The sequence below is a fragment of the Aethalodelphis obliquidens genome, unplaced genomic scaffold (genome assembly GCF_003676395.1).
Source record: "Aethalodelphis obliquidens isolate GAN/ISIS:26980383/991018 unplaced genomic scaffold, ASM367639v1 scaffold14, whole genome shotgun sequence".
Taxonomy (NCBI): Eukaryota; Metazoa; Chordata; class Mammalia; order Artiodactyla; family Delphinidae; genus Aethalodelphis; species Aethalodelphis obliquidens.
The window spans coordinates 1619568-1643194 of record NW_020837958.1 but is presented as its reverse complement, the minus strand read 5'-3'; the positions used below and the strand labels follow the sequence as shown (position 1 = coordinate 1643194).

The 23627-nt window shown below is 45.4% G+C and overlaps 1 protein-coding gene across 5 annotated transcripts; it reads left to right on the top strand.

The window, feature by feature from the left end:
• Positions 1-376: 376 nt before the first annotated feature.
• On the top strand, positions 377-23551 carry ZDHHC5 (zDHHC palmitoyltransferase 5). 5 transcript variants are annotated; one of them, XM_027114647.1, is made up of 13 exons: positions 405-662; positions 2503-2581; positions 3720-4914; positions 13017-13138; positions 16694-16851; positions 17611-17783; positions 17939-18041; positions 18636-18727; positions 19148-19280; positions 19753-19876; positions 20311-20423; positions 20892-21751; positions 22184-23549. In XM_027114647.1, exons 3-13 carry the CDS (start codon positions 4811-4813, stop codon positions 22347-22349), a joined length of 2148 nt encoding a protein of 715 aa, XP_026970448.1. In that variant the 5' UTR covers positions 405-662; positions 2503-2581; positions 3720-4810; the 3' UTR covers positions 22350-23549. The 5 variants fall into 5 exon arrangements, with proteins under 5 accessions (XP_026970447.1, XP_026970448.1, XP_026970451.1 ...); XM_027114646.1 differs by lacking the exon at positions 2503-2581 and having other exon boundaries at positions 377-662; positions 22184-23551; XM_027114648.1 differs by lacking the exons at positions 405-662; positions 2503-2581 and adding an exon at positions 778-883.
• The last annotated feature ends 76 nt before the right edge of the window (positions 23552-23627 follow it).

Sequence of the window (23627 nt, the reverse complement as noted above, 5' to 3'; positions counted from 1 at the left end):
TTATTGGAGGGGGGGGTTTGGCGAATTCGGGAGGGTAGCTGCTTGTTCTTGAGTACTTTCAGTAAACACATATAATTATTTTTTACTTCTGAGGATTTCTGCTTCAGGAGGGGTAGAAAGCAGGACAAAGGAAAAAGGAATATTCGCTCGGCCATTTCCCCAGTTCCAACTCCTGCGCAGTACGCCCACCCTCCTCTCCCGGTTGCCTGCGGAGCCTGACGGCCCTGCGCGCGCGTTCTCGTTTTCTCGCGTGGTACGGCGCTGTGCTCCTGCAGCCAATCAGGCCGCGAGGTCGCCGCGGTCGCCAGGGTGCGCGCGCACGCCCTAGAGCGGAGTTGGGGTGGGGGCTATGGGTGAATGGGAGAGTGAGCGGGGGCGGGCACGGCGGCGCGAGCCGCATGAATGAGAGAAAAGTGCCGCGCGCGAGATGTCGCGCGCACCCGGGACAGGGAGCCAATGAGAACGCTGGGAGGGCTCGAGACCCGGCACTGAGGGCAACGGCCGCGCGCCGGCTCGAAGACAAGCGTCGCCGGGCCGGGAGCGCGCGGAGCGGGGCGGGCGTGGAGCGTGCGGGGGCCGCGCGCTGCCTCTCAGAGGCCGGACGGCGCTGCTGAGAGGCGGCGGCGACTACGACGGCAGCGGTAACGGGAGCCGCGCCGGGGGTGAGTACTGGGGACACGGGTCCTTGCGGAACCGGAAGTGCCGGGCCAGGAAGGTGGGAGGGGAGAGTGACCTCTAGGGAAGGGGGACCAAGGAGGGGGAGGTGGCTTGAGGCCCCATTCCTCCCCCGGGCCGGGTCATCCAACTGCGGCGGGACCCTTGGGCCCCGGAAACGGACGACGCGTAGAGGCCGGGGATCCACGGCTGCCGGGGCTCAGAACGGGTTAGTGTCGGGCCGCCGGGTCCTAGCTCGGGACCCCGGTCCCTCCGCTCCCGGCGCCCAGCCGCCGCCCCTTCCGCCCCCGGCCCTGCGCCCCGAGGCTCTGTCGCCTCCCGCAGCCTGCTCCCGCAGCCCCAGTGGGCCCTGCTGCCGCGGATTCCGTCTTCTCTGTCTCGGCCAGCCCTGCCCCATACGGTGTTTCTCAGTGCCCCGGCTCCGCGCTGGGGACTGGATGCTGTTCCCTCCCTGCGTTTCACGTCCCCTCGCCCCATTCTTCTGATACTTATTTTGGCTCAAGCCTCATCCTGTTACCTGTTCTTTCGCATCCGTCCGCTTCCTCCCCTACCCCCACCAGCCGGGAGCTCCACGCTTTTAGTACTTTGTACTTTTTATAAGTGGGAACTCGAATATATTTGCCATTTTTTTTACGTATAGGAATCTGTTATGGGACAGGGCAGAAAGTGTTTTACCCACTTGGCCGCATGAAAACATTGAAATGAGAAGTAAGAAAGTGACAGCGTTATGAAAGGAGGTGTAGGATCACTTACATGTTATACTCTAGACCATTTTTCTGCCTTGCATTTTTCACTTACTGGTTAATGCCATCTTGTCTAGGTTGGCCTTATATTCTCATCTCTATCCTTTTATCCCAGTATCCCTTTGTACTATATTAAATCTCTTCAGAATATTCATTATCACTCGTTCTTTAAATACTTACAAGATTTATATTGCCATGTACTTTGGTACCTCGGTATAAGATGATAATACCCATATTAAACTTCTGTTTGACTCTTCAGCCAGTATCTTGACATGTGGATTATTCCATGAAACGTTGATAACTGTTCAGATTTACTGTATTATACTATTATACCACTTTATTTCCACAAACAATACTTTTGCTCTCAGTCATGCTGCCATGTCCATTTACCCCTTTAAGGAGGTACTTGTATTAAACGTTTGTTAAAGCCTTGAAACCACATATTCTATAGTTTGTTTTGTATATACATGTTACTATTACATAGATTAAGCCTGAAATGTGTCATACACATTCCTGTACACCTTTCTTACACTGGTATGGATCCAGACTGCTGGCTCTGATGAGCCACACTCACCCTGCAGTCTCATCCCTGCTACCCACAGTACATCCTTCTGCTAAGCCTTGGTGCATCTTTGTTATACCCAATACATTCTTAGGTTTTGTCTTGTCACTTCTAAAGCATATGCCCTAAACATCTAAGACACTGATATCTTTTGTTTCCCAGTATTGTACTTCCTAGATGCCGTGACCTTTTATGTCTCTGAATTACTTTGGCAGTATTAGCCCATGTGACTTTTCTCCTGTCAGAAAATATAATCTGAAATAATATATGGTGTTTAAATGATATCCTACCCTAGATAAAATATAAGCAGTGCAATTTTCCATCTTCTCTAATCTTTGGGGTTTTGAGGGGCAAGTTTACTTTAATAGTACTGTCTGTAAAGCAAGAATTTGCTTCTCATTGTTAACAGAGTTACTTAAGCCTAAATTAGAAAGTTGGGTTTTGATTCCTGTAGGAATCAATCTATTCTAATAATGCTGTTTGGCCCTCTAAAACTCTTTTTTTTTTTTTTTTTTTTGAGAGAGAGAGAATGAATGAATCTTGAAGGAAGGCACCTTAGCCTTTCATGCCACAGAAAAGAAAGGAAGTGCTAAGATCCAGGGTACGTTGATATTTCACTATTCAAAACTTCTGGTATTTTAATTTCAGCCTTTGGAATTAAGGAAGCTATTACTCCTCTTAGGTGGAAAAAAACCTTAAGTAAATTTTTGGTCTGTAGATTCCAAGTTGTCATCACTGAGCAGGTAGTGTAGTGGGTGAGAAAGAGGTAAAAAGGGTTTGTGTCGGCAAAGGGGCCTGTGGACTCTTGGGTTCTGAACCTGACTGCTTAAGTCATTCAGTGGAATGGCCTCAGGCGTTCTCTAGACTTCAGTTTTACCAAGTGGGATAAGGAACTGTGTCACCAGATAATGAGTTAAATGCTTTGCAATCACTAGATGAAAAGCATCCTATAAAATCCAAAGTGCTAATGTTATTTTACTACTACCATCAACAGAAATAATTGTTATTTTTAATCATATAAGGGAAGGTGGGGCTCACTTGACTTCCTAATAGGCCAATGTAGGAACAAAAAACTGTTGAATTGGGAAGAAAAAGACCAGCCCCCCCCCCCTTGTTGACTCAGTTTCTCATAGAGGGCATCTCACCTTTCAGTGCAGGGACATTTCTCATCCAGCTCCTTTCATGAGTTATTTCAGAAGACCAGAAATTCAGCTTTTGCCTCTTCAAGTTTATAACTAAAAAGTATAGAAGGGTAAGAGTGAGAGAGACATACACAGAAAGGAAATGAGACTGTCCTAATTTCGTCCTACTTTTTTCTTTTTTCATTGTAGCAATAAATATTCTCTTTGTTCAAAGACAAGTCTCTTTTCTAGGACTGCCCTTCACTGCTGTGCCTTTGTTTGTTTTTAGATTTTGATATTCTTGGTATTTGTTACTGCCCATATGTGTCAGGTGAGATGGGCCCCATCTGTGTCAAGAGCTAGTTCTTTGATGACCTTAGGCCAGCTGAAGCCATGTTTTTCTTTTTTCAATATGAAGAGGACTTAGAAGAGTGAAGAATTCTGAACCCATTGTCCTCCCAATTCTCAGTCCTTTCCCACATACACATAGTGAAGTAGAAAATCATCTTTCTTTCAAAAGGCACTTTTTAACAGAGTAGCTTGTGGGGTTTTAGCCTTGCTGGTCTTAAGAAATGCCATGAAAAAATTTCTCTGATAAAGATATTTGTTTTTCTCCAGGTGAGGCACTGTAACACAGTTGAACTCTGCATCCAGAAAGCCCAAGATTGAAGAAGAAATATCAGAGACATTGACTAACCTGGAAACAGGGACCTCTTTGGAACTTTGCTTTCATCCACAGTAGCTTTTAAAAGTATCATCGAGTGGAATTGATTTCTTCATCTTATTTTGCTTATTGGGAAGAACATGGCTTCAGGGATTATATGTTTCCCTTTAGTTTTGCATGAACTCCGTAGGAAAAGGAGCCCTTAAAGGGTTTGGGAGTAACAAGAGACTGAAGACAGGCAAGCTTGCACGAGCTCGAGCTCTCTCTCTGTTTTCCCTCCCCCTTCAAAGAAAAGGATTTACAACTTAACCTTGTAACAGCTGCTGCCCAGCTTTAACCATCAAGAGAAAGTAAATAAAATTAAACCACCATTGCCAGACTACAGGCCCTGAAGTCAAGGTGTGGGAGTGGTGGCATTGAGAAAGCTGCCTGAAAGGGACAAAGACTGCAGTAAAAACGGCTTCTCTTTAAAGCTGGAAGGGGCGCCAGGTTCCTTCTTGGATTGAAATAGAAACACCTCTTTTAGGTGCTGCTCACATCTTGTGGAAGTGTGGTAGTCGTGGAGGTTCTGTAGTATCTCCTCCAAAGAATTTTTCCTTGCTTGAAGTGTTCCGTCCTACCCTGATATCCTCCCCTTCTTTCCTTTGGAAGACTCGCCTCCGTCCATGAGCTGTTCCGTGATCTGTCTGACTGCCCATGTTCTCTACCTGCAGCCATTTTCATGTGTACAGCCTACTGTTTGTCTCCAGTTTTTAAGCTGTACAAGTTGTGTTTCTTAATCTCTCCTTCTGCCTTGTTCTGGGGAGGTGGTTATTCATCATTTGGAATCACCTTTCCCCCTCCCATGTGCTTTCCTTCATTTGAGATCTTTTGACCTTTGGTTTTATTTGGGAGGGGGAAGGGTGATAATTCTAAATTTTCTGCTTCCCTGGTTTCCTTCTGTACTCCTCTGGCCGTTGTCTCCCTCATCCCATTTTCTTGTCTGTTCTGCCGCTGTGTGGGCCTGGGCTATGCGGCAGGGCAGATCTTCCATCAGAGCTCCAACATGCCCGCGGAGTCTGGAAAGAGATTCAAACCCAGCAAGTATGTTCCAGTCTCGGCAGCTGCCATCTTCTTAGTGGGAGCTACGACCCTCTTCTTTGCCTTTACGTGAGTTTTCTCCCAGTGGTGGTATGGGCGGGGGAGCTCCATGGGAGGCGGGCGAGGGGGTATTTTTCCTCTGGAGTTCGGCTACTTACTTGCAAAGGCAAGTGACTGGGAGAGTTTGAGGTCTGATACAGGTAAATCCAGATCCCAGAGATGCGGCAAGAAGAGTAAGAACAGGCCTACCCTCTCGACCTTGTTAGGAATTTTACTCTGCTGACTCCTCTACTTTCCCCTGCCTCCCTTCCTTTGAAATCACAGATGTCTTCATATTTTCCTACCCAGTTTCATCGTTAGATGATTCTGCACTAGGAAGGAAATGGGAGGGAATCACCTGAGTCTTGAAGCAGCCTAAGCAGTCAATTCTGTGAGAGAACTGGACTAGATGAAAGGTTTTTCAAAAAGTAGTGGCTTTTCCCCGGGATATCTGAAGCTTAGATTTGAGACTGTGGGAACTGGGAGTACTAGAGAACTTCAGAGTTGATTTCGAAGGTATACCAGTAAGATGGTCTTGGCTCTTAGTGTTATCAGATGGTTTTCTCTGTATTCTTAAGAGCCAAAGCCTGGAGAAGTGAAGGCCACTGGGAAAGGGCAAGTTTTACTTAGGAAGAGAGTTCTAGAAGGCTTCCTTTATGTTAGTTCCTGCTGAAGGGAATGACAGTCATTTCTCCCATTCCCTGGTCCTATTAGGAAAAACAGTTGGTGTCGAAAGATTTCCCACTTAGGATATTCAGCCTTTGTTCGTCTGCTTGTTACTGGAGGAGACGTGAGTGATTTACATCTTTTTCCTTTTCCCTGGTATTTCAGCTGTCGACTACCTGGCAAGCGTCTTTGCCGTTACCTGTTTATAAATTAACAAGTACCAGGCTTCTGAGCCTTAAACTGTTGAGTCATTGAGTTAGTGTTCCGGTTGTGGCTCTTGGAACAATCAGAGCATGCTAGATTTTCTGGGGAGTTCACTTTGCTGTGATTCAGGCTCAGACCTAATGGTGGGGTGCTGTTTAGAGCCAGTGTGAGGTTGCTGGCAAGAGGAAGAGAATGAATTGACGTGGTAGGGAATAAAAGCAGTTTGGAGTCATTGAAGGACGAATGAGCAGGAGTTGCTGGGGTACAGACAAATTAAATCTGAGATAGGAGGGAAGGGGCACCCGCCCCCTCCACCCAAACAGAGCTTCTGATGCCAGAAGGAATTCTAAAAACTATGGGTCGTTTGGCCAAAAGAGTAATAATGCAGAAGTAAAGTAAATACGATGTTTTCCTATTTAGTTTTTAAACAAGGAAAGAGTGAATCTCTTATCTAAGGTGTGGGCATCATCCTGCTTCCCACCTCTTCCTCTAAAGAGTAGAAGTCCTAGATTCTTTGGCCCCCAGCTCTTCAGCCTGAGCATACCTGTTGAAACCCTCAAGGATTCCACTCCTACCCATAAGGAGTGAGTCTTCAGTGTCAGACTTGTTTTGGTTTCTGCTCTTATGACCACTAAGTGGAATCAGCATTTTAACCAAGGGACATTTATATGGGATCTTAGTATCTTTGTAGTTGTTGTGGTGCTGTATCAGGAGGGATAAGTACAACACCAATTTGACACCCTTAGACCTGCTTAATTGGAGAGGGTCTGTTTTCCTTTAAGAGGCAGAGCCTTCGGGAGTTAGGAAATTTGGGGAACTGGCTAAGTGGTTTCTCTTTCAACCCATCCATTCTTGAGTTTGGACAAGCAGAAACCTTGTTCTTAATTTGCTAATCTGGAACCATTGAAGTGTTTGGCTGGTTATACCAGTTTTGCCACAAAGAGTTGTCCTGACATAGACATTTTCTCAACTGAGAGTTGAAGCTGTTTAACCTACTTCCCCGTTGCCTGATGCTAGAAGAGTAGGGGGCCCTCCTTATTCCATGGTCTCTCAGCCCTAGGACAAAGAATTTTGGAGGACAGTATTGACTCTTATTTGGAATTACTGCCTCTAACCCAAAGTTAGAAGAGCCTTAAGTCTTAGCTAGAGTTCTCCCTGGCAGTTTCCTCAGGACACGTTTCTGGGCTGTCTTTTCCTCCCTAGGCTTTCCCCTGTCCACTTTGGGGAGACATAAATACCCTGTTTATCTTACCTAGCTCTTGGTACCTCTGAAATTCTCATCTCTTCCTTGCCATCTGACCATAGCAGTTCCTCTGCAAGTCTACACCTGGGCTGAGGTGTGCCGCTGTTCTCCAGAGCTGTTCTGTCCCTTTTGATGTTCAGTTCTATGTTTAAAACCATATACCACCTAAAAAAGAATTACTGGTTTCAAATAGAGATAAGAGGAAGGCTCTTTTTGAACCAGCTCCTATTTGGGGCCTTAAACCTGTAGCTACTTTGTCATCCTCCTGTTCTCTTCTCTAGGCTACAGCTGTCTGTTCTTACATCAGTATAAACCCCAGGTGAGAATTACTTTAGGACCTATAGGACTGGAGTAGGAGGACGAGCCCTTTCAGTTGGCAGACATAATTAGTGGAGGCCTGTGGGCTTCCACTAATTAGGAACAATTTACCCTCCGAGTCTCTCTGTCAGGTAGGGAGGGCTATGAGCAGAAATTATCAGTTGGGCTTCGTCATCAAAAAAATGGTGATCCTCTTCTGCCCCAGAGAACCTCGAATAGAACAGTTGAGGTCTCCCCCTTTGCCCCCATCCCTCTCATTTATAGGGTTTGTCCAGTACTAAAACTAGGCAGGAGTTATTGGGGAACCTGTGTTAATTCTTTTCCCTTTTCACTATTTGGGAAGGAGAGTGTCTGCTAAAGTAACCCTCCTGGTCCCCATTAGGTAACAGACACTGCATTTAAGATAACGGGCCTGGACCCTCATCTGGCTTAGTCTCCTTTTGTGATTGGCAGGGGGCAGTGCCAGGTGAGAGGAATAAGCACTGTTTGGGGCAAGCTGATTTTGGTAAAGTCTGTTAACCTTTGTGGACCTCTTTCTTCTGTGTATAATGAGGAAGTTGACCTAGAGCAGTTTATTTAAGCAATATGACCTTTTTTTTTTTCCAAATGAGATCTTTTGGGGAACCCCAGTATTTAAAATGTCAGAGTAGGGCTGCTCTGGTTCGAGTGAGGCTGGTGCATAGAGGCCCATACACTGCGTATCTCCTCTTTGCCTTCCTGGGGACCCCTGAGACCTTCTTAGGGCTCCTGGCAATACCATTTGAAATAAATCGCAGACTTGTATCCCCTAAAGTCTCTTTGAGCTGTGAGTTAAGTCAGCTAGTTTCCCATATATCTGTTTCTAAAACTGATGAGGTGGGGACTTCCCTGGTGGTCCAGTGGTCAAGACTTTGCCTTCCAATGCAGGGGGTGCGGGTTCGATCCCTGGTTGGGGAGCTAAGATCCCACATGCCTCGTGACCAAAAAACTAAAACAGAAAACAGAAACAATATTGTAACAAATTCAGTAAAGACTTTAAAAATGGTCCACATCAAAAAAAGAATCTTAAAATAAAATAAAATTGTTGGGGAGGACATGGGGGTAAAGTCTCCGCTGCAAGTGATCCTCTGTGGGAAGGCTGAGTCAGGGTTGTCCAGAAATCCGTGATGGTCTTTCCAGTGTCCCATCCATGAAAGAGCTTTCTCCATTACAGTTTCTGCTTCTATCCTCTCTCAAGCATTTCATCCACAGAGTTAGTTGGGCAACCTCAGTGACTCTCCCTTCTGGCCCTTTTTTCCATGACTGCAGAGGTGCTAGCACCTGATTTGAGTGGGAGCAGCCTCGTGATTTAGGGCATTAATTGAGCAGTGGTTGTTCTTTTCTTCCCCACATTGTTTTCTCAACAAGGAATAAGCGCCCAAGTCCTGTATCTTGTACTCAGCTGCTTGAAAGTCTGGTAAGACAGGACAAATCAAGTCTCTTACGAGAAATTTATCCACTAGAAGCGGAGAGATTGTTTTCCTGTGGAATCTTGAGGATCCCCAGGGGCAAGAAGTGGGATATTCATTCTAGCCTTGCCTCATCACCAAAGAACACTAGTCACAGTGTTCATACACATAGTCAAAGTATGTGCTAGGCATGGGAGGAATGCATAGACCTGTTCTTTAGGAGCAAAGTGCCTCTGTTGTTAAATGTTCTTGAATCTAGTAGTTCAGAGGAGAGGAAGTGGAGTTAGCGATGAAGGTGGAGCTGGAATGATAATTGATGATGATGGAGATAGTTAATAATGTGTTTTTTTTTGTTTCTTCTATCCCATGAATGCTCAGTATTAAACCAGCTGGTTTAAAAAGAATTCTAGGCTCATTTAAGACACTGTCTCCTTCATTCTCGTACCTGTATTAGGTAGCTGACCTAACAAGCTTGGAGACTTTCCTGTGAATTACCTAAGGCTACAATAGCAAAGCATTGATCAAGACAGGGTTAAAATCCAAAGCTTCTTGACTCCTACTTTATTTTTCTTACCAGGAACTTATCCATTTTTTATAATGGGCAGAGTTAGAGAGGGCTAGGAAACAGATTTGCAGGAGTGTGGGTATTGAAACCCACTCTCCCAATTTTATTTGGCCTTGAAAACAGAGGAGTGCTAAAGGGATGGGCAGAAGAGCCTGTTCTCCCTGGGATGGTGTAGGTTTGGGAGTCTCATCGGTGAGTCAGCCAGCCTTCTGGGCTACGGCCACTCCCTCTGCTTTGGAGCTCTATGATTATCGCCATCGGCTAAGGACGAGCCCAGCAGCTCCCCAGCCCAGCCCTCTCCGTCCATCAAAGGCAACAGATTCAGATGGGCCACTTGGGGTGGTCACTTAGGAATCTGGCGAAGTTCTGTAGCAATGGCAAGCTTCTCCCGGAGCCAAGCAGAATGTGGGGTACAGTGGGAGCAGGCTTTGGTCTCACAGGCCTCTCCTTGGTGGGATGTTCCCTCAGAGTGCTCAGGTTGGAAGCAATGGTCTTTGACTTGAATCTAGGAGCGGCTGTTGCCTGTGAAGTTGAGTTATTTGCATCATTTCCAGATACTGCCACTGTGAGGGTAGGCTTTATTTTGGCAACAGATATTGGAACTTGATTCTAGAATTACACACTTCAGCTGGGATGGGTTGATATCAAGAAGGTTGTAGGGGTAAAGTTCATTATCTAGGGGCAGGTCATTGGCAGGCTGTCCAAGAAATAGAGTGATTTGCTTTGTTTGGAAATGCAGAAACTGGAGGAAGAATGGGTTCAGAAAGACTGACATCTGGGCCTGCAAGGGGACTGATGTCTCATTCTCATTCACCTTAGTTTCCCTCAGAGATGGAGAATACCCTTATTTTTTCAGAAGCTCAAGAGGCCATGTAGCCAGTTCTAGGAATGAGACATTTAAATCACGGACACCTCAGTGTTCTAAGGATTTCATTTCTTTTTCCCTTCTAATTATCTTCCCAGGCTGTAGGAGTCAAGTGAGTCACCCTTTCTCCTCTTCCCTGGGTGGAAATTGAAGTGACAGCTAAGTACTAGGGAGGTGCTCTGACCTGGACGACTGGTTTTCAGTTTCTCTCCCTCCCTCTTTAAGATCCTAGGAGGTCAGGCTTTGGGTGGGGCTGTGTAAAGACTCTTGCCTTCTTGCTTGTATTCCACCCCAAATCCTGCCAAGGTATGGGGACATCTTTTTTGAATGAAAGAACCCCCAGAGGAAGAGGCTTCCATAGGAGACTTTGGTAGAATAAAACTAGAGCTGTGACTGAAGGTCGAAAGTTTTTTCCTTGAAATCACTGCCTGCACTCTAGCTTCATTATTTTGTCTCCCAATTATGTACTGACCCATAAAGAGAAGCAGAGTTAATTGATAATTACTATCTAAAAAGCCTGGCACATCATAAATATTTACTTAAAATTTTTTTTTTAATGAATGGCTAAATGGAATTTGAATAAATAGATGGTGCTGGTAAAGACTTGTGAGATGCTTTGTGACAATCAGTTTTACTTCTTATCATTAGTTTATTTTTCATTGAGGAGCTCAGTTCTTTTGAATTGTCCTGAATCACTATTCAGGGCTGTGCTTTTTATTTTTTAAAATTTATTTATTTCTGGCTGCACTGTGTCTTCGTGGCTGCGTGTGGGCTTTTTCTAGTTGCGGCGAGCAGGGGCTGCTCTTCGCTGCAGTGCGCGGGCTTCTCATTGTGGTGGCCACTCCCGCTGCGGAGCCTGGGCTGTAGGCGCGCGGGCTCTAGAGCACAGGCTCAGTAGTTGTGGCGCACGGGCTTAGTTGCTCCACGGCATGTGGGATCTTCCCGGACCTGGGCTCAAACCCGTGTCTCCTGAATTGGCAGGTGGATTCTTAACCACTGTGCCACCAGGGAAGCCCTGTTCTTTTTATTTTAATGGAGACAGATAACCTCTCAACAGAATCCAGGACTGCTGTGGATTAATTCTCCGGAGTCAGTTGCTGTCTTGTTCTCTTGGTCCCTTCTTCCTTTCCTTCACTGAACTCTTCCTTTCCTTCCGCTGGTCTAGATAAAGGGAACAAGGACAGATGCTGGCCTAATTCTGGAGATTAAGTTCTCAGCCACAAAGCAGATTAGGGTGTTTAGCCACTGTCTTGTTATGGGAAGTTCTTCCTGAGCTGAGACAGGAGAGAGGGTGTTTGATACCACTGACCAAGCAAGCAGCACATCACATGTTCTTTTGACACTTCCAGCTCCCAGGAACCATCTTCAGAGAAAGGGAGAGCTCTTGCAGCATTTCTGAGACATATATCCTGACAGAAACTGAGCTTAATCCTGGACTAGGTCACTATTTTGTCAAGGAAAAGTTACCTAAAGCATATCTCTTGATTTGAACCCTGTGGAATATTGGATATGTGTGGCCAGTTTCTTTTTCCCGCAGGATTTGGGGCTGCTTTGGTCTGATATCTTCCCTTTTTTTTCTCCTCCACTCTTCTGCTTCATTTATTCATCTCGGGGTCTAGTCCTGTGTCTTGGTATCCTTCCTTACCTGTGACTGGTTTCCTTTTCTTTACCTTGAGAACTAGCCTCTAGTTGAATAAAATTCTGAGGAATATCTGATGTATAATGTGTCTGGAGAGACTTTAGGCAGTTGAGAGTAGTTCAGAGCCAGCCGGGAGGAGGGAAGAGAAGCCAGAGAGGCAGGTGGTGTCCCATGCTTTGGGTGAATGTGCAGGTCAGTGGGGCATGGCTGGGGTCCAGAAGCCTCAGGCTGTTCCAGAGAAGGGAATGCAGCTGGTGTCAGTTACATACTTAGTCCCTAGCTCTTGTGCCTGGTTAAAAGGAGGTAAGGACAGAGTCCAAAACATGTGCAAAGATCCACGAGGTAAGAACACAGACTTTAGTGCAAAGGGTTATGAGTCTTGTACCTTGATCAAAAATGAGTATTTACTTATTTATTTTGGGCTGCGCTGGGTCTTTGTAGCTGCGCGCAGGCTTCCTCTAGTTGCAGTGAGTGGGGTCTACTTTTCATTGCAGTGCATGGGCTTCTCATTGCGGTGGCTTCTCTAGTTGCGGAGCACAGGCTCTAGGCACGCGGACTTCAGTAGTTGTGGTGCGTGGGCTCAGTAGTTGCAGCTTGCGGGCCCCAGAGCGCATGGGCTTCAGTAGTTGCGGTGCGTGGGCTCTAGAGCGGGCGGGCTTCAGTAGTTGTGGTGCGTGGGCTCTGGAGCGCAGGCTCAGTAGTTGTGGTGCACGGGCTTAGTTGCTCCACGGCATGTGGGATCTTCCCAGACCAGGGATCGAACCCGGGTGTCCCCTGCATTGGCAGGCGCATTTTTAACCACCGGACCACTACGGAAGTCCTAAAATGAGTATTTCTGTGGGAAACTAGACCCACTTGTTGGGAAGGATAAAGATAATTTGAGACTTCAAAGGTGAACCACACAAGATTTATATATAGGTATGGGGACTGAATCTTTTTTTTTTTAATATTTATTTGTTTGGTTGCACTGGGCCTTTAGTTGCAGCTTGCCGGCTCCTTAGTTGTGGCATGTGAACTCTCAGTTGCGGCATGCATGTGGGATCTAGTTCCCTGACCAGGGATTGAACCCGGGCCCCCTGCATTGGGAGTGTTGAGTCTTAACTACTGCGCCACCAGGGAAGTCCCTGAATCTTTATAGATTTTTTTATGTGGTTGGTGTCCAAAGTGTTAGAGACAGCCCCTCACTTTCTTTATTATCTGTGCAGCTGTCCAGGACTAAGCCTCTACGTGTCACCTGCAGTGCCCATCTACAATGCGATTGTTTTTCTCTTTGTGCTGGCCAACTTCAGCATGGCCACCTTCATGGACCCAGGGATTTTCCCTCGAGGTAAGATCTCCCTCCTCTCTCTTGGAAGTATCTTACTGCCTTTGAAAAAGAATGATTTTTGGACATTTATACATTTGGTCTGGGGCCTTAGGAGTCTTGGGTTTTGGGATACTTTTATAGTCTAATGATGAAAAGCAAGTCAGGATCTTAGGAATATATGTCATAACTTCTAGGCATCTGATCCACTTTGGGTCAACTCTTTGATTTTCAGTTACTCATTCAGCAGAAATTTATTTCGAGCACATGGGTTGGGCATTGTTGCTAGTTTTGATACTATCTAAGATGAATTAGAGAGTGACAGTGTGATAACAAACTGTAACGGAAGCATGAGAAAGGTTCTCTGAGACCTTAGAAAAGGGCACTTATATCTGCCCAGATAAATTGGGGAAATGCTGCTGAAGGTAGGTAGGAAGGACTTTACCGAGTAGAGGATGGAAGGGAAAGGCATTCAAGGAAGAGGAAGCGGCATATACAGAATTGTAGCTGTGAAATGCAGAATTCAGTGGCTGGAAGTTAGAATGCATGGTGGGGCCAGAAGGGGCAAGAGATAAACCAGAGCCAAGTGTAAAAGACTTTATGTGCTAAATTAAATAGATTATAATTCTTCCTTTGGACAGCAAGACGTCTTTAATTGGGGGAATCACAGGATCACATTTCCTTTTACAATAATAATTCTTATAAGAATGTACAGATACCTTTTGGGAGGCTATTGCAATAATGCAGACCAGATGAGAACTTGAATTCAAAGCTGGATTTACAGATTTTTCATTAGTAGACCCAGCAGAATTTTTCATTACTAATTGCTTACTAGGGGAGAGCGAGAGGGTGAAGGAATTGTCTAGGGTAGTTCCAAGGTTCCTAACCTGAAAAATAGGTTGTATGCTGGTTCTTTATAAACCAAGACCCAAGTTATAGACTGTTGAGTGGGTTTGGAGGGAAGACAGAGCATCTTAGACATGTTGAATTTGAGATACTTAATGGATCATTCAGGTAGTTACCCAATGGGCAGTTGAGTAGTCAGACTCATGGCAGAGTCCTCAGCCACGTAGTATTTGAAGCAACAGGAGTAAAATCGCCTAGAGAAAGTAGAATGAGATTAGGAAGGAACGAAAGTCAGCCTGACCAGCACTAACATTGTAATAATGAGGAGAAGGAGGAGCCGCTGAAGAGCCACTGAAGAGGGACTGAGCAAGGAAAGTTAGGAGGAGGACAAACCGGACACAGTGGGAACTGAGGAAAGTTCATGAAGTAGCTGATGGTTGGCAGTATCAGAAATTAGGTCCAGTAGTGTGGTAACTCAAAGTTGCCCATTGTTTTAGTGTCTAAGAAATTAGTGATCTTAACAAGAATAGTTTGAGACATTCCTGGTGTTCCAGTGGTTAAGAGTCTGTGCTTCCACTGCAGGGGGCATGGGTTCGTCCCCGGTTGGAGAACTAATAAGATCCCGCGTGCTGCGTAGTGTGACCAAAAAAACAAAACCAAAACAAAACAAAAAACCACACACACACAAGACTAGTTGTTTTTTGTTTTTGTTTTCATTGTTGTTTTTTTTGGCCACATGGCTTGCAGGATCTTAGTCCCCGACCAGGGATTGAACCCAGGCCCCAGCAGTGAAAGCACTGAGTCCTAACCAGTGGACTGCCAGGGAATTCCCAACAAGAATAGTTAATAGTGTGTTTATGTATGTATGCGGGAGAGAGACAGTTAAATTACCAAAACTATAATGGTTTGGAAGGCAGTGAATAGGAAATGAGGAAGCAGAGTCAATGAGTATTAAGATTATTCTTTCAGGAAGTTAAGCAGAGAAGGCAGAAGATGGAATATCTTAGGGCAGAGGGAGGAGTTTTGTTTGTTTGTTTAATGATACAGAAGACTTTAGCATGTTGATAGCATGAGGAGGTGGAACCAGAAAAGAGAGAAGCAGGAGGTGATGAAAGAGGGTAATTGAAGAGTGGCCATCTGGAAGGAGATGCTTTCCTCTGCGTGTTGGAAGGGTTATGCTTACAGAAGTAGGCTGTTTCTGGAATAGGAGGTGAGAGTGAGGACCAACCAGCATTAGTGGAATAAGAGATAGAAAGAGAACTGATGATGGTTGTTACTGATGACATCTCATTTTTCTCTCAAATGTGAAGTTACCTTGTAAGAGTGAGGCAGGTGGGATTGGGATAGCAACTTCAGTGAGATGAGGTTTTTCTGAAATTCATTGTGCTCACAAAGCCTGTGTCACTGTGCATGGTGACTTCTGTTTCAAAGCGTAGATTAACAAAAGGTGCTTTGAGTCCCTAAAGCCAAGGAAGGCTATTTTAATGAGTGTTTAATGTTCATTTATCAAATATTTATTGATTATTATGATATGGTCATTTGGAATGATTATTATGATGGTCAAATAGCTCGGTCTTGAAGGGAAGATAGAGAAGACATTTACATAAATACACTGTGGTAACTTTAAAGAGTAATCAAAGAACTGTAGTACTTTAAGAAGAGAAAGCTCACTTCTGATACATGATAGTGTGGAAGAATCAGATATTCAATGTAAGTAGCATTTGAAGTTTTTTCCTTTAACAAACTTTTTTTAAAAACGATTTTAATAAGTAGTGAATATTTATTATATAGAAAGTATAAAAAAGATAAATATATTTCCTAGCCCAGAGATAACTACTGTTACATTGTGGTATATTTCCTTCCAATCAATATTGTGAAGATTTATACATACAATATTTATTTATATATACCGTAAATCTGTAGCATATATATGTGTGTTTTTATTTGTTTTCAAAATGGGATCTTTTTGTTTGTACAGTTCTTTACCTTGTACTTTTTCACTTAGTTACATTGTTAGCATTTCCCTAAGTCAGTACATTTGAAAACTTCTAATTCCTATACCATCACTTACTTAATTTTTCCTCCTCACGGGTATTTTTTTTTTAGATTAATAATAAAAAATGAAAATTGCACACTATAGATGAGAAGGCAAATGATGTCCTTTAAGTTTTGAAGTGGGGTGGTGAGTTTCGGACAGCTGAAAATTGAAAGGGCATTCAGGTAAAGAGAATGTCTGCAACCAAGAAACAGTCCTGAAATGTATATAGGGAACTAGGGGAAGATCTTTTGGGCAAGGGTGTCTGTGTGTGGAAAAAAGGTTGATGTTAGTTCGTTACTTCCTCTTTCGGATTGTTGTAGTTCAGTCGTGTACTTGTAGACACTGAACTGTTACGCAAACTCATTATAGATGTACTTTGATATATGAAGTGTCTCTTTCTTTTGAAATATAATATGTAAACCAAGAATAGCAGCATATCCATATCAGAGCCACCTCTGAGTCATATTCTTAAACCTCGTTTCCCAGTGTAGAATAAATTGCTTCCTCATCTGCGTTTCCATAGTGTTGTATATAGAGCTGATCTCACCGTATTAGAGTTACTAGTTCCTAGTCTCTCTCACCATTAGACTGAATTCCTCGAAGGCAGAGGCCATATTTTAAATATCACTGCATCCCTAGTGCCTAGTACACAGTTCTAGCATAGTCATTTTTTCATTAACTTTTACTCTCTACAGCTGAAGAGGATGAAGACAAGGAAGATGACTTCAGAGCTCCCCTTTACAAAACAGTGGAGATCAAGGGCATCCAGGTGCGCATGAAATGGTGTGCCACCTGCCGCTTCTACCGTCCTCCTCGATGTTCCCACTGCAGCGTCTGTGACAACTGTGTGGAGGTAAGAACTCTGGGTGGGGTTAGCTGAACCTAAGTTATCTTCTTCCTACCCACAGAATAAGAATTGAATCCAGTGGATTCTTGGCCATGGACGAAAATGTAGCCCTGTCTGACTGCCTGGGCTGTGTTCTAGCTCTGGCAGAAAGTGTTAGCAACGATGTACACACGAGAGGTAGAGCATAAATATTCTGTTACAGGAGGAGCCCAAGTGGGTAGGCATAGGCTTTCCCAGCACCATTAGTCAGAGCTCCAGCCTTCCATCCCTGGGCTCATCTTTTCAGTTATTTGACCTGCTTAGTGTTCTCCATTCCTTCCACTTCATCATGCTGCTGCATTCAACCTTTCCAATTATATTTCTTTCTTCTGCGTTCCTTGTCTTTTATTTTTAACCCTTTTTTCAGTGCGTTGTTACTTAGCTGTAAGCAGTTGCCTGCCAGATTTTTCTTCTAAGCCTCTTTTTTCATGAATCTTAATGTTTCTGTAAAGCCTCTGACATTTGTACCTCTCAGAGTTCCTTGGTCACATAGGATAAACTGAGAGGTGGCCTTTGCCTTTGATCAACCTCTGGAACGTCTTCCTTATAGATTGATAGAGCAAGATAAACTGCATGAACTGTTTTTAAATTTTGTAACTAAATGGTGAACATGATGACAGATTATTAAAAGAAACACTTTAAGTTCTGCTGTTTGTTCTGCTTGACAGAAATGATCTAGTGCCGTGGTCCAAGGATGCCGCTCAGTCTGTCTCATTTTGCTCCTAGGAATTTGATCATCACTGCCCCTGGGTGAACAACTGTATTGGTCGCCGGAACTACCGTTATTTCTTCCTCTTCCTCCTTTCCCTGACAGCCCACATTATGGGTGTGTTTGGCTTTGGCCTCCTTTATGTCCTCTACCACATGGAGGAACTCTCAGGGGTCCGCACGGCTGTCACGTATCCTTCAAGGCCTGTGGGTTGCAGGAGTGGGAGGGGGAAGAATGTAGAAAGTTGAGTCCTGTGGCAGTGAGGGTCAAAGGGAAGATGGCTACAGCACGGGCTGGGGAAGGCGAGATCACGTTGCTCTGCTCTCCTTGATTGTCTGGCTTCAGAATGGCAGTGATGTGTGTGGCTGGCTTATTCTTCATCCCAGTAGCTGGCCTCACGGGATTTCACGTGGTGCTGGTGGCTAGGGGACGCACAACCAATGAACAGGTATGGGGAGAAGTGATGGGAGATCCCTGAAGAGCAGGGCATGTGTCTCTTGGCCCTCTCGTTAGTGTATACTTTTTATCATGAGGTGTCCAGGTTCCTCATGTAAGCATGAGTATGGGCCATTTCTTAGTTAACAGACATTTATAGAATGTCTGCTGTATACTGGTCGATTTAGGCTCTGAGGTAATAGAAACAGTAAAAGACCTGGGCCAGCCCTCAAGAAGCTTATAGTCCTGCTTAAAGGAAAACAATTATTTTTGTGCCCGTAACAATAGCTAACCTTACTTGCTTATTCTTATGTTATGTTATCTTAGTTTTCAATATTTAGAGAGCTATTTATCCCCATTTTACATAAGAAAACTGATGATTAGGGTCAGATAGCTACCATGAAGTGGACCCAGAATTTGAACTGATGACCCTGACTTTGGAGTTCCCATTCTTAGCTTATGCTTCTTTATGGTAGGACTGTATTTTACTCATTTTTATATCTCCCCGATAGTGGGTGCACAATAATTTGTCATTGATTTGTGTTTTGGCTTTTGGAGGTCAAGGTCCCATTTTTTGACTGATCTGGTCCTTTTTCCCTCCCTCTAGGTTACGGGTAAATTCCGGGGAGGTGTGAACCCCTTCACTAATGGCTGCTGTAACAATGTCAGCCGTGTACTCTGCAGTTCCCCAGCACCCAGGTACACCTACCCCTTTGCTCTAGTGTTCACCCTTGGTCAACACTTTTGTCTTCTTTGGGTTTGTTCTGGCTGCCTTTTAGGGAGGGTTCTCTTAGAATGAGAAGTGCCTACAAGGGAGAGGCACACCATCCTTTAATGGACCCTGTGAGTTCAGTTGTATTCTTTAGATGTTACTCTCTTTGGAGAACTGAGGATGAGATTTACTCGAGTGCCTTGAGCTAGGTGTATCTGCCCATAGGCCTGGTCTTGCTGTTGTTCTTGTTCTTCAAGGAATCAAAGAAATCAGTTCAATGCTGATCTTTTCCCTGCCCTGGTAGGACTGTTTCTTGTATTTGTAAAACTGCTCTACACAAGGTAGGCAACCATTAGATATTTTGGAATGAATGAGTGAATGAAAGCCCTCTCACTCTTGACACTCAGGTATTTGGGGAGACCAAAGAAAGAGAAGACAATTGTAATCAGACCACCCTTCCTCCGGCCAGAAGTGTCAGATGGGCAGATAACTGTGAAGATCATGGACAATGGCATCCAGGGAGAGCTGAGGAGAACTAAGGTGAGGAGAATTTAGGGAAGTAAAGCTAGGTAATTTGGGGGGGTCTCACCCATGGCAAAGAGATGGAAACTTGCTTTGTTTACATCTCTCTTATAGTATCTATCACTTTCTGATTTGTGTTAAAGTTACTTAAACACATATCTTCTTTTTCCCATTAGATTGTAGGTTCATTGACAGTAGAAATTTAGTCCATTCATTTGCATGTCTTCATAGGACTTAACATAGCAGTTTATAGATGGTAGGAGCTCAACAAGTAGATGTCGGTGAAAATAAACAAATAAGTGACAGAATGAAACCCTTGTTGAAAGCTTTTCTTTCTCCAAAACCGTCCCCAAACTGATCTTGTGTCCTGTCTTCCAATTCCAGTTCAGAAGTATGTGATGACTCCCCAGTGCCCCTCTTACACCAGTTTCATACTTTGAGTTGCCCTAACGCTCAGTTCTCCAAATCTGATTTTCCCTCATTTATCCAGTCTAAAGGAAGCTTGGAGATAACAGAAAGCCAGTCTGCAGATGCTGAACCTCCACCCCCTCCTAAGCCGGACCTGAGCCGTTACACGGGGCTGCGGACACACCTCAGCCTGGCTACTAATGAGGGTAAGGGCAGAAGCAGGAGTGAGAATGTTATTTGTTAGCTGTGGAGATGACACAGGCAAGGGCTGGGAGATAATGCTTGTGTTGTGACTGAGAAAACCCAGCAAGTGGTACTTGAACCACTTCTTTGGACAGCCGGGAGAAAGGGGATGACATAACAGTTAGCTATTGGCAGTGAGTTGGACATCTCTGTGTGTCTGTGTGTACTCTCAGCATCCGGACAGACCAGAGAACATTCTGGGATCTGTTTGGTACATTCACTCACTCTGTGTTCTGGGCTGGTATGAGTCTGTAGTCTTGGTTTCAGCAAAATCATTATGCTCCTTTGCTTGGTATATCTTTTCCTACCTTGTCCTCCCCCGGTACTTTAAGGAACTCTAGCCAGGTCAAAAGAACAGCTTGTAAAGTGGTGCCCCCTGGGCCTTTTCTTCCTGCAGAGAGCAGCCTCTTGGGCAAGGACAGCCCCCCCACCCCTACCATGTACAAGTACCGGCCGGGCTACAGTAGCAGCAGTGCATCAGCCGCCATGCCTCACTCTTCCAGCGCCAAGGTACTGAGTACTCTCTAAGGAGTAGGGTTGTCATGTATGCCAGCTGTTCTGGGAGAAGGGGAGGAAGAAGCAGAGGGAAGAGAAGAAAACCAAAGGCATTTTACTAATTGTTGGCTTAGTAACAGCGTTGACAGTTTGTCCTTCATCCAAGAGAGGTCACGGTAGCATAATAGATAAAAGCATTGATTACAGCATCAGATCTGAGTTCAAAACCCAGTTGTGCCATCACAGAGAAGTTCCTTAAACTCTCTAAGCCCCATTTCCTGCATCTTAAAATGAGATATTATTTGTTCCTACTTACAGATTTACTTTAGGGGTTAAACAGGATAATGCCTGTGAAAATTCTAAGCATATTGCTGGCACGTAGCAAATACTGTTTTTGACTGCCTCCTTGGGCTCTGGGGCCTACTGTCCCAAGAGGGGACAAGAGGGGGAGCACTAAGAACCTGCTTTGCTTTTCTCCCTCAGTTGAGTCGTGGGGACAGCTTGAAGGAGCCAACCTCAATTGCGGAGAGCAGCCATCATCCCAGCTACCGTTCAGAGCCGAGCTTGGAGCCAGAGAGCTTCCGTTCTCCCACCTTTGGCAAAAGTTTTCACTTTGATCCACTGTCCAGTGGCTCACGCTCCTCCAGCCTCAAGTCAGCCCAGGGCACAGGCTTTGAGCTGGGCCAGTTGCAGTCCATTCGTTCAGAGGGCACAACCTCCACCTCCTATAAGAGCCTGGCCAACCAGACACGTAATGGAAGCCTATCTTACGACAGTCTGCTCACTCCTTCAGACAGCCCTGATTTTGAGTCCGTGCAGGCAGGGCCTGAGCCAGACCCACCTTTAGGCTACACCTCTCCCTTCCTGTCAGCCCGACTGGCCCAGCAGCGGGAAGCCGAGAGGCACCCACGTTTGGTGCCAACCGGCCCAACACACCGAGAGCCCTCACCAGTTCGGTACGACAATCTGTCGCGCCATATCGTGGCCTCCCTCCAGGAACGAGAGAAGCTGCTACGCCAGTCACCCCCACTCCCAGGCCGTGAGGAAGAACCAGGCTTGGGGGACTCAGGCATCCAGTCAACACCAGGCTCAGGCCACGCCCCTCGTACTAGTTCCTCCTCAGATGATTCGAAGAGATCACCCTTGGGCAAGACTCCACTGGGACGCCCAGCTGTCCCCCGTTTTGGCAAGCCAGATGGGCTAAGGGGCCGGGGACTAGGGTCCCCTGAACCAGGCCCAACTGCCCCCTACGTGGGCCGATCTATGTCTTACAGCAGCCAAAAAGCCCCATCTGGTGTCTCTGAGACAGAGGAAGTGGCCTTGCAGCCATTACTGACACCCAAGTAAGTATTAGTCCATCCTGGCCCCCAATGGACTTAAAAGTAGCGTAGTGCCCTGCAGAAGGTATCAGGGCTTCACCTGTACATTTTAGTGCAAGTGGACCCAGGGTTATCCTGCTTGTAAGATAGCCCTTCATTTTCACTCTTAACTCCAGCTGCCTTCACGGGCTATTCCTGTTAAGAGACTGAGGATTAATACTTTTTTCTTATTTCTGTCTTCCTAAAAAGTAATTTATTTGCCTGAGAGTGAAAGGAATAAGTAGAGGAGAGAGGGTATCAGGCTGCTTGTAAGCAGGGCAGTAAAGTAAAAGGGAATCTTTGTGTAAGAAAGTATATATGTAGAAAGCACATTTTTTTCTCTTAACTTTTTAAACTACCTCCCTTTTCGGTGCTGTGTGTCCCATTTCTGACACCTCTCTCTTCTTTTCTTCCCAGAGATGAAGTACAGCTCAAGACCGCCTACAGCAAAACCAACGGGCAGCCCAAGAATATAGGCTCAGCCTCCCCTGGCCCAGGCCAGCCACCTCTCAGTAGCCCTACAAGGGGAGGAGTCAAGAAGGTGTCAGGGGTGGGTGGCACCACCTATGAGATTTCGGTGTGAGCTTTGGGCAGCTCCCCTCCCCCACACCTCTGCGCCTACACCAAAGGGCCCCAGGTGGCCACCTTCCTTTCCTCAAGGGGCTCCCCTCCCCTGCATGGACATTTTTTAAACAACCGATTCCAAGAGGATGAGGACATTTTATAAAATGCAGTGGGGTTGGGGAGTTGGAGAGTTGGGGCCCTGAGACTGGGGTAGCAACCCCCTTCACCTTTTAAGACCTTCCCCTTCCTTAACCCCTGGACCAGACTCAGTGGACATTTGTGCAATTGCTCGCCTGGAGGGAACCAGATCATTTTTAAACCAGAAATAATTTTTTTTATTATTGTTACGGATTCTATTTTTTTCCTCTTCTGCGTTACCAGGTGTGTGTGTACATTATATATATATATATATATATAAAAATATATATATATATATAAAATAAATATCAAAGAAATTATATATCTATCCTGGGATGGGAAAATGAGGGAGGGATATGTATAAGGAGGGGGATTTTACTCTTCTTATTCCTCAGACCAGCAGGAAAAGAGGGGAGACATCGATTGAAGTCTTCCTTTCCCCCGTGGTTCCCTCTCTTTGTCCCAGTTACCATCTAAGGAAATAGCACCCCCTGTTGTTGGTGCTAAGTGACCAGGAAAGAAACCCAGGGAGAGGCGCGTCTGGGTGGGGTTCTGGTCAGAGGAGGGAAGGACCTGGAGAGGAGAGTTTGTTTTCTAGGCTCACTGGCACTTAGCTTCCCCCAGGGAAGGGGTCGCAGCCCCATGACTTTGGTGGTGGTGGTGGGGAGATCAGGACAAGAGCTTGGCTGAGCTCCAGAAACAATACTGGATAATCCCCCCTTCTTGGGGGAGAGGAATTGTGGTGGGCTTCTTCAACTGGCCCCTCAAAGCCTTCCCCCAACTCACACGGTTGACATTATTTTTAAATTCAAGGCCGGGAGAGAAGAATCCAAAAAGCAATATTTCTCATCACATGCCAAAAACGGGATAGAGAGAAGGAGTGGCAGGCCTAGGCCCCTCCAGTTGTCCCTTGGGGGGTTACCCCTCAGCCCACCTCAGTATGGTGCTGGGTAGAGGGGATACCTGGGTTCTAACCTTTAAGTAGGGGAGACCCCAGCCTCTAAACAGAAGCCCTTTTATTTTTTATTCTGATTAGCCATTTTAAACCAACAAGGAATAAAAAGAAATCCTGATCTAACCAGCTCCCCCGACTTGTGTTATTTTGTGTGGTTAAGGCAGGGTGAATGATCTCTGATGGGAAGTTAGTTACATGGAAAAC